General features: G+C 33.5%; 1 protein-coding gene across 9 annotated transcripts in view; it reads right to left on the bottom strand.

Moving 5' to 3' along the window:
* The window catches only part of LOC135100836 (uncharacterized), a 123420-nt gene that overhangs the window by 73090 nt on the left and 39720 nt on the right, over positions 1-10610 (bottom strand). For all 9 annotated transcript variants that reach the window (XR_010268938.1, XR_010268937.1, XR_010268935.1 and 6 more), the window contains exons 18-25: positions 7845-8075; positions 7484-7605; positions 5516-5714; positions 5186-5368; positions 3687-3846; positions 3378-3555; positions 1032-1204; positions 395-490 (exon numbers count right to left, since the gene is read on the bottom strand). Coding sequence is in view for 5 of the 9 variants with exons in the window: in XM_064004272.1 (XP_063860342.1) it covers positions 395-490; positions 1032-1204; positions 3378-3555; positions 3687-3846; positions 5186-5368; positions 5516-5714; positions 7484-7605; positions 7845-8075 (1342 nt within the window). In the remaining 4 variants the exon portion in view is untranslated. The remainder of the gene's footprint in view (positions 1-394; positions 491-1031; positions 1205-3377; positions 3556-3686; positions 3847-5185; positions 5369-5515; positions 5715-7483; positions 7606-7844; positions 8076-10610) is intronic.

The raw sequence follows: 10610 nt of genomic DNA, 5'->3' as shown, positions 1-10610 counted from the left end.
GGTGAAGACAATGAGATAATAGTCCTTAAGTGTTGAAAAGGTAAGGGCAGAGAGAGAGAGAGAGAGAGAGAGAGAGAGAGAGAGAGAGAGAGAGAGAGAGAGAGAGAGAGAGAGAGAGAGAGAGAGAGTGCAGTGTCTTTTACTCACTTAGTGTCTATCAAATATTACAATGAATATTTTTCATTACTGTTTTGTCAGTAGACTACTTTGTTATGCCTCACTGATTGTTCTTATAAGTGGTCATACTACAAATCTGTGTCTATTGCTTTATACAGAAGTTCTAAACAAGAAAATAAGAATATTCTATTAAGTAAAATTCTTACAATGACGTGTCACAGCAATGATACTCTATTACTATTAAAGACACTTAGCACTGATATGACCACTAACTTACCATGAGAAGCTGATGACTGTGACTGAATGCTGACATCAGCAACATCATTGACAGCAGCATCTAAAACCTCTGTAGTGGCTGTCAAGGTCAAGCAATCTGTATGGGGTTACAACAATTAACAGTTAGAGCTATGTAAATAACTTTTATCAGCTTTTAAACATTTTCATTATATAAGATCAATTAACAGTTAGAGCTTATGTAAATAACTTTTATAATTTTATTTTTAAATTTACAGTTTATAAAATCAATCAAGTTAAAAATCATAAAAGATAAAAGCCATGGTATTAAAACTTTCTTCAAGCAAATTAATGTTTTAATTTCAGATATATCAAATGAGGTGCTCCCTTTAGTATTGAAGCAAGCTACCTGGAAATCATATTAATTAATGACATGCCTCAGATATCTATTCATCTGCCAGTCAATCAATCAGTCAATCAATCAATCAATCAAGTAATCAGTCTATATACCTATATGTATATATAGGTGCATATATAGGTATATATAGATTTATTGTTAAATATATACATAGTTATCAGTTGATAAAACATAAAGTGAAACAGGGGTCATTCACCAGTGGATAATGAGCGTATAAAAAAAATTTAAATAAAACAAATAAGAAAAATTGTAAACTACTTACTGTTGAAAAGAGGACTGTCAGGCTTGAGGCACAACCCACATCTGTCCATAACTTTTCCAGAATGTGGAACATTATCACATCCAAAACATGCATTTTCTCCATAACACACACCACAATCATCCATTGCCTCATTTGCCTCTTGTCCTGTGGTGCCCTCTACACAGATTCCACATCTGGTGGATGACACAAGGGCTTGAGGCACAACCTTCATGTTAAATCAAAGGTAAATACTTTTGACCATGCTATTCATACACATAAATTAATTTTTAGTATGCAATTAAATTATTCATGTTATCCAACAAATGTATAAAAAAAAAAAATTAGTAAATTTAATGAAGTGGGGAAACTTAGGATGATTCTTTTCAACATCTATTGTTGTATTGTATTGTATTGTATTGTATGGTTAAAAGAGTTCTATTAAAGGCATTAAAATTAATCATAAACTAAATCTGAAAAACTAATGTGGACCTCAATTTCTTCTTATTCTGTAATAGTAACATTAATATTTTCATATAAGTACATATGTAAAATGGTACAATAATAATAAAAATACCTTTATGCTGCTTTCTTATTTTCAGGGAAAGTATAGTCTATATATATATATATATATATATATATATATATATATATATATATATATATATATATATATATATATATATATATATACAGTGGAACCTCAGTTTTCAAACTGAATCCATTCCTGAATACCATTCAAAATTTGAAATGTTAAAAAATGAAACTATTTTCCTCATAGGAATCAATGTAAAATAGATTAATCTGTTCTCAGACATCTGTCCACCATGTCTTTGCGAGTAATGACCAACACTCCCACTGCTAAGATGTCTGCTCCACATCTCCAGCTGAGAAATTTTTTTATGCAGAAAGGATGTGTTGAACGAACTTAGTGTCACAAAACTCGTCAGAAGATACTGTTTAGACCATGCAGGCATTCTCTTTGTCATTGTTATAGTGAGGGAAGCCTTACAGAGTGACACAGAGAGGGGCAACTCACTCATTGCCAAAATGAAGATGATCATAACACTTAGATATCTTGCTGCTGGGAAAATGCAGTTGTGCAGTAGTGATAGTGTTGTGGGTGATGGAGAGAGACACAAGAAGCTCGGGATTACTCCTGAGTGCCGAACCTTGTTTGTTTACATCAAGGTTCTTCAACTTCTTCAACAAGATCACATTTAACGTATTTCAAAGATTGAATTACTGTCTTACTCTCTGTGTCTCTCCTCCAAATATATAAAAATAAAAAAAAATATTTATAGAAATTACAAATTAATAATAAATGGTAGCTTTTAGTATGCCTTGTAGTTTTTGAAATCAAGTAACTTTGTTCGAAAATTGAATTATGGTATAGCAACTGAAGCAATAAAGTTAAAATTTTTGTTAAAAAAACTAATTGTTTGGAAAGGGAGATGTTCGGTAACCGAGATTCCACTGTATATAAATGTGAATCATTTGTTGTTTACAAATCATATTGTATTGGCATCTGATTTAGAGGAAAGAGTGAGACAGTTGGCAGAAAAGCTTGGAAGAATGTGTAAAAGGAGGAAATTGAGAGTGAAACTGAAAGAAAAGTAATGAAACCTATATGAATGATAGATGGTAGAAGTATGAATTTGGCTTTGAATGGTATATTGTTTGAGGAGGTAGACTGTTGTTATGGCCAGAGGAATAGATGGAGAAGCGAAGTTTAGGACAAAAAAAAAAGAACAAGAAGGGTGTGGAAAGGAATAAACAGATAGTTTAAACATACTATATAATTTGGAAAGAATGTAAAGAAAAGGTTGTATGAGGGGAGTTGTAGTACTGTCTGCATTAAAATGAAATATGGGAGCAGGAGAGAGAAGACTGAATGATTAAATGTAAAGGAAATTGTCTGAGGGATATGTGGAGTAAAATGTATGAACTGATTGGAAAAGAGGAAGTGTAAAAGTACAGTTGTTGGAAGAGCTGCACTGTACTGATAACCTGCAATTCTTTTGCACAAACTCACAACCATCTTGATCAGACTTAGTGTATCTGAATGAATATTCCACCAAAACTGGTATTGCAATGAATTGCAGATGAGTTGGCTTCATATAAATAAATTTACAGTATGAATTGCAAATAATAAACTGGCTTCATATGAATAAACTTTCAGTATTATAAGTACAAAAATTATACACCTAAAATGTCTACAGGTGAGGTTTAGGCATCTTAACTGTAAATCACACGACAAAATAATTCTCAACCATTTAGTTAATCAGCTTCTAAAGGTGCTCATATTGGAATTATTTGATATCTAATAAGGAAACACTGATATTTGCATCATACAAGAACATACATTACCTATCATAGTAAGCACCAGATGTTAGGGAACCATCACAAAATGTCCTATTTGCTAGGCACTTTTCTTCTCCATCAATGTTGACAAGATGGTTCTTCATCTCACACTGACCAGCACAGTCTTTTTCCCGAACCTTGTTTGTAGTACCCCCAACACACTCTCCACAAACCATCTTAGCATCTGAAAAAGGAAAATGTATACAAAGATTTAAGACAGAGAGACACTATACATGTGTTTCCAACCCCATTCCCCTTTACTTTATATTATGGTTTCATAAGGACACTTTACTGATACAACAATCATAATCTTACTTCCATTGAGAATACCAGCACAGTCAGTGCAAGTGCTGTTGTTTCCACCACACTGACCACAGGCATCTACTGTGCGAGGTGGATGCATCTCCAAAGTTTGGTTGGTGCAGTCTTGCCACATCATAGCAGTCACAACTGGATCTCTCCCAAGACCATTTTTCTAAGAAAAAGACAGTTAATATGAAATGAGATTAAAACTGGAAATAGAACTGGTGCATTCCAAATCTGGTGTCTGCAAAAGTTGCACTACTTACTACAATTCATAAATGCAATAATGAAGAAAGGATAAGTAATAATTCAAATTTTCATATTACTCATATACTCCTACAGAAATGAAGGCAGAAAGCCTACAGCTATTTTCCTGATAGGTATTAAAACAGGGAAGTTGGAATCCATGACTAGCTAAGTTAATCTGGAAATATTAATAACGTTATATTGAATTTGATCCTTAAACTACCAATTCATATTTACTGAAATCTTGTACAGAGCCGCTAATTTAACCAATGCCGTATAAAGGGAAAATGTATTTCTTACAGCATGCCATGGATGGCAAAAATTCTGATTTGAAGAATTACACAAGTTTCAAAGTGGTATATAAAATAATTAGAGCAAAGAATGTTCCTAAAAATTTCCTGCCTTTTCAAAAGTGCAGGAAAAATGTGACACGTCGGGTGGAGCGACTGGCACATGGGATCTTCCTTCCACTAGCCCCGTTTTCCTCTCTCTCTCTCTCTCTCTCTCTCTCTCTCTCTCTCTCTCTCTCTCTCTCTCTCTCTCTCTCTCTAAGGTAATAAACTATAATGATATAACATAATTTAGTATCCCCTGTTACGTTTTCTATGATACTGAAGGTGTATTTCTCTCTCTCTCTCTCTCTCTCTCTCTCTCTCTCTCTCTCTCTCTCTCTCTCTCTCTCTCTCAGGTAATAAACTATAATGATATAACAGTTTAGTCTCCCTTGTTATGTTTTCTATGATATTAAGGGTATATTTCTACCTAGCGGGTCAGGATAGGCTGCCAGATATCTCCCACTTTTTCGCAAAATATAATGTGAGAGCATTGTCATACAATGTGATGGCTTCGTGATGTAGTCACTAAGTTGCCAGCAGTCCCCAGAACAGTACTGAACCAAGGAACACCGCGAAAACTCAAAATGGTAGCCGAGAAAATTCATGATTACAAGAGTGATCACAGCGTCACGGGACAGGTGATGCTTGATTACATAAGTGATCGTGGCCATGTAAGGGTTAATGTTCATTAATGATGGTGTTGCTAACTTCACCAGGTGATATTCTGTCATTTCCTATTATTGTCTTTCTCTGAATATGCATTTCTGTCACCCAGGCAAGTGTGGAATATGTGATCGGGAAGATGTCAAATATTCATAAAAGTTGAAGCCTTATTTCATCACAACCTGGTAACCTGGAGCTCTTAGGAAAGATACGATGATAATGATGATGATATGGTTTTAAATGCAATCTTAGGTAAACACTGCTCACCCCTAAGTCTTCCTTTAAGCTGATGTTCATCCACTGGACTTGATGAAGAGACTGGTCAGTGGCATTGCCATCCATAATAACGAATACCAATCGAGTGTCCCTGAATCCTTCCTCCTTAGTCCAAGGACTGCGAGATGTGTTGTATCTCAGCACAGCATTTGAGGGCAAGTACAAAACTTTACGCTGCAAGGAAACCATGAAGATAAACTTGAAAAAGATCCTATAGAATAAAATGGAAAATAAACAAAATAAAAAATACTCCAGCATAACAAAATATTTCTTAACCTATAACTCATAACAACAGAATGCATTTCCACCAAAACTACCAACCTTTGTTTCAGGTCCTGTCAGGCTGAGGTTGCCTGTGCCAGAGTATCCAAACTCTGCTATACCTGCTGTGTCCATAGTTTGTTTCTTCATTCTGGTGTTAAAACTATTGCTTGTAGCTGCACCCAACTTTCTGCTCATTCTCTTCCTTGCCGCTGTTAAACACTTGTCATTACTTAGTGATGACAAGTTGTCAATATTGCTGAAAATTTATTTTAGAAATAGGAGTAAATAATTTATCCATCTAATTGTGAAAACTACCTATGTGTAAAAATCAATACAAAATATCACTGGGTGTTTAAAATTTTTAAAAAATCTTACATCTCCCTCATACAGAAAGACAACCAATTAAATTATATTATGTAAAGCAAAATTAGCACAGAACACATAAAGAATAAGAATACTATAAGCAATGAGAACTTTTCAAATCATCTAGTATCATATAAAGTTGATGAACTGCAGATACACCACTGTTTAAAGATATCAATCCCTGTAAAATTCATTCTTGACTGAAAGTACTATTTGCATGAAATAAAAATATATGGAGACTAAGTTGATATTGATCCATAGCTTAGTGACAAAACTGTGCCTTGTGCCATCAGATTGGTGGTGACAGATCCTTCCAAATCATATTTATTACAATAATATGGTTTCCTTTCTTTTATGTCATAAGTTAATTACACTGAACGGACTTTACCTCATTCTTCCTGTCTGGATATCCTTACATAAGACTGAGTTGTGTTAAACTGATAAAATCAAAAATATCTAAAATCATGATCTGAATAAATAAATTTCATAATTAAATATTTATTCACTTACTTTATTATTTTCTTTAGCTTAGTTATATATATATATATATATATATATATATATATATATATATATATATATATATATATATATATATATATATATATATATATATATATATATATATATATATATATATATATATATATATATATATATATATATATATATATAATTTGTTTTATTTATTTATTTTTTTATTTATTATTATTTTTTTTTTTTTACACCTGCAAAACATTCTATGTAAAGCCTATTGACAGTCAAGTCACTCTCCAGTGCTTCTTATGCACTTGCAGTCAAAGACAGGATTGAGGAGCAGCCACTTATTGATTACAGAAAAGAGCTTACTACCATCAAAACAAACTCAGGATCTCAACCTCACCAAATCCATGTGCTGACCATTCAGGAACAGCTTCCAAAAATTTGACATTACATAATGTAAAAAAGGTAGTTTTGGTTATATGCTATAGCTGTGTGTGGCCTCATCACTCATTTCCATCTCACTGGCCTTTGAGCCTGTGGTGGATGATGTCCCTTACCTTGGGACAAGCCACTGTGGCATCTAGGTTGCCGCAGTTTACCTGCCCCACACTTTCCTGAACACCCATTTATCAACCAATCTGAAGGAAAATGAACAGCTGGTTGAGCTGTGTGTGTTTTCAAGCCCAGATTTAAACTGGACCACATGGATTTGTAGCCAGAAGAACTAGCCACTGTACCAAGCAAGCACACAACAAATATTATACTAGATTAAAAAAGTCAAGCATTATTTACAATGAAGTCAATGACACCATTAAATTTTGTCTTGAAAATAGATTTAGTAAGTAAACATATTTTCATTATTTCCTATATTATCCATTCATAAAAATGTAATAAAAATTTGCACTTTTTTCTTTTCTTTCTATAATTGCTTCCCTATGAATGCATTTGAAGTAGTGTGGAAGGAGGAGGTATATTCAAAGAGATTGTACCATCAAGAAAAAAGAATGCTATAACGTCTTCATGAAAACAGTTGTTCACTTAATGCTGTTCTACTAAAGTTGTGTAAAATTTCATCAACACACAAAAAAGTTGACATAGAGCTTATAATCCTATAAGGTTAAGGTACAAAATGCTGTATAAAAGAGCATAAAAGTCTGTAGACTAATACTGCATACTTACTTAATTAAGCCTCTGAAATTACAGCTGACTCTTTCAATTTCTTTCCTCCAGTGGACTGGGCCTTGACGGGCTTCTTGCACTGAGAAAGGAATGTCAAAAGGGTTTTCCTGTAGATCCATTATCTGTAAAAGGATAAATATGTTTGATATAATGACTGTTTAGAATAAAACAAATAAATGTAAATGCTCATAATAGCAAACACGAAGAATTTGTTATACTTCCTTTATATTATAAAATTTCATCAGTGCAGCAATGATAGCTATAATGGTGATGACTTGCATATTTTACACAACACTAATCTAGATGTCAATGAAAAATGGAATCCAGAAAGTACATGAAATAAATAATTTTGAAATCTCACATCAATGAAGGTTTTGCCATCATCAACAGAATACTGCCACTTGTCACCATCTGGACCACTCAATGCTTGCAGTATAATGATGCCTAAAGCACTGTTCTCTGGGTCTTGAAAGAAGGCATCTGCATAGGTTTCCACAGATACTCCATTATTTTGCTCGCCTACCCTAAGAGCTGGAATCTTGCTATATTCTGGGTAAGTTCTTGCCACTGGTAAATCATTCACACTCGTCACCTAGAATTAAAAATCAGCGATAAATGTGCACATACTTTTTTTTACTACCAGGAATCTAAAATATACATCTTTGTGCTTCTTGCATATCACAAAAGGACAATTAAAATGGATGAAGGAATATGAACAGGAACTTTTCCTAGAAAACATGAGTGAAGATTAGTTTATGTTCCTTAACTTTTACACTGTTTTTTTTTTTTTTTTTACATTTTCTATCTGATTCTTGCATCTCTCTTGTAAGCTATGTTTGTGATGATGGCCTTAAAGACACAAAAATTATATTTTCCCCATAAACTTCACTGATTTATGAGGAAAATAATAAATACAAAATTCTTCACACTATTTGTGTAAGAATGAGTGATAACTACATCTGTTATCTACCATATAGATTTGAGCTCCTTGGGAAACCTGAAATGAGTGGACCAGGAGCCTGAAGCAAAAACTACTTTCTGAGGTTCACTAAGTCCTGCATATTCATAATAAGAAAACCTCTAAATACTCATTTGATACAGAAAGGAGACAAATAAAGGAATCTAATCATATACAGAAACAGACCCTATAGACCAGGCTCTTGCAAAGTATTCCAAACTTTAAGAGATCATCTCTCAAAACACTGTTTTTAATTTTTGCAAGCTATCTCCCCAGTTATTTATGCATCAGCTTTAATGAAGCAAAGTCTCAGAAAAAGGAAATGATTGGCATTTTAACATAAGATAAAAAAAATTTCAAGTTTTGCGAAGTGTGATGAGACAAAGGTAAAAAAAGAGACAGAGCATGGAATAGATGGAGAAAAGGAAAGGAAGTCCAAGGAAATCCAAGGAAGTGGCAAGAATATATTAACTTAAGAAATGAGTATGTCCAAATATATAGAGAGGAGAAGAGAAATTATGAGAAGAATATAACTGAGAAGTGTAAAGACCATTCAAAATTCTCCTATAGATATGTAATTAGAAAACTGTAAAACAAATATGAAAGAGAGAAATTGCGTTGGGATAATACAGAGTACGATGAAGACTTGGAAATAGCTGAGGTCATGAATGAGCACTTTCAAACTGTTTTTACAAGACAGAGTGGCCAGAACTAAAAAGAAAAGCAAACACAAATATCACCTCCTATGAGAGAAGTATAAATTACACAAGAAACAGTGATATTAATGAGGAATCTAGATGTAAGAAAAATCACACAGACCAGACAAAACTGCTAATTGGATATTAAAGGAATGTTGAAAAGAACTAGCAGACTAAGTATATAGTATAATAAAGTGCTCTCTAAATGAATGAAAAATACCAGGAGTCTGGAAGAAGGCTAACACTGTGCCAATATATAAAGGAGGTAAAAAAGAAGACCCAATGAATTACAGGCCAGTATCCTTAACAAGCGTCATAGCCAAAATCTGTGAGAAAGTTATCAAGGATAGATGAATAAAACATCTAGAGGAAAACAACATACTAAACCTGAGACAGTTTGGATTTAAACAAGGAAGATTGTGCACCACAAATCTAATATGTTTTTACTCTTGAATAACAGAAATAATTCAAGAAAGAAATGGATGGGCTGACCATATTTTCTTGGATCTCAAGAAAGCTTTTGATAAGGTGCCACACAGGAAATTAATAAGAAAATTAGAAACCATAAGAGGGATACAAGGAGAAATATTAGACTAGATGAAAGACTTTTTAAATGATAGAACAATGAGTGGTAATCAGAAACAAGAATTCCACTTGGAAAGAAGTTATTAATGGAGTTCCACAAGGATCTGTGTTGGGTCAATTATGTTTGCTATATATATAAATTATATGAATGAGGGTATAGACAGTTGTATGAGTATCTTTGCTGATGATGCAAAACTACTGAGAAAAGTAAATGCAGAAAATGACTGTGGAATATTGCAACAAGATCTTGATAAACACTGGAAATGGAGCCAAAAATGGGAAATGGATTCTAACATCAAGAAATGGAGCATAATTGGGTTTGGAAAGAGCAAAAACAGGATATCAGGGTAATATAAACTTGGAGAAAGGGAAATAAAGAAAGCAAAATTCAAAAAGGACCTTGGAGGATTCATTACAGACATGATGACTGATAAGCAAATAAATAAAATCGTTGGAGAAACCTACAACTCATTGAGAAACATTATTAGAGTGGCATTTACATATATAGATAAGGAAATGGTAAAAAAAATATTATTCACCCTGATAAGACCAAGACTAGAATATGCAGCAGTATTGTGGTTACCCAGGACAAAAAGGAATATCAAAAAGCTTGAAAACATCCAAAGGGCAACAGCAAAATTGGCCCTGACTCTATCTGAATTGGCATATGAGGAGAAACTGTCAAGACTAGACTTGCCAACACTAGAGCAAAAAAGAGATAGGTGATTTGTTAACCATCTATACAATCATGAAGAACATGGAGGTTCCTGATAGGGAAGATTTACTGAAATGGGACACAAGGGATACAAGAGAACATGAAAGAACATTGAAAAAAGACAATTATAGAAGAAACTTGAAGAACAGCTTCCCTCATGGAGTAGTGGAC

Source organism: Scylla paramamosain, chromosome 5, assembly GCF_035594125.1.
Source record: "Scylla paramamosain isolate STU-SP2022 chromosome 5, ASM3559412v1, whole genome shotgun sequence".
NCBI classification, from domain to species: Eukaryota; Metazoa; Arthropoda; class Malacostraca; order Decapoda; family Portunidae; genus Scylla; species Scylla paramamosain.
Note: the sequence above shows the minus strand (reverse complement) of the source record. Positions and strands in the feature narration are given on the sequence as shown.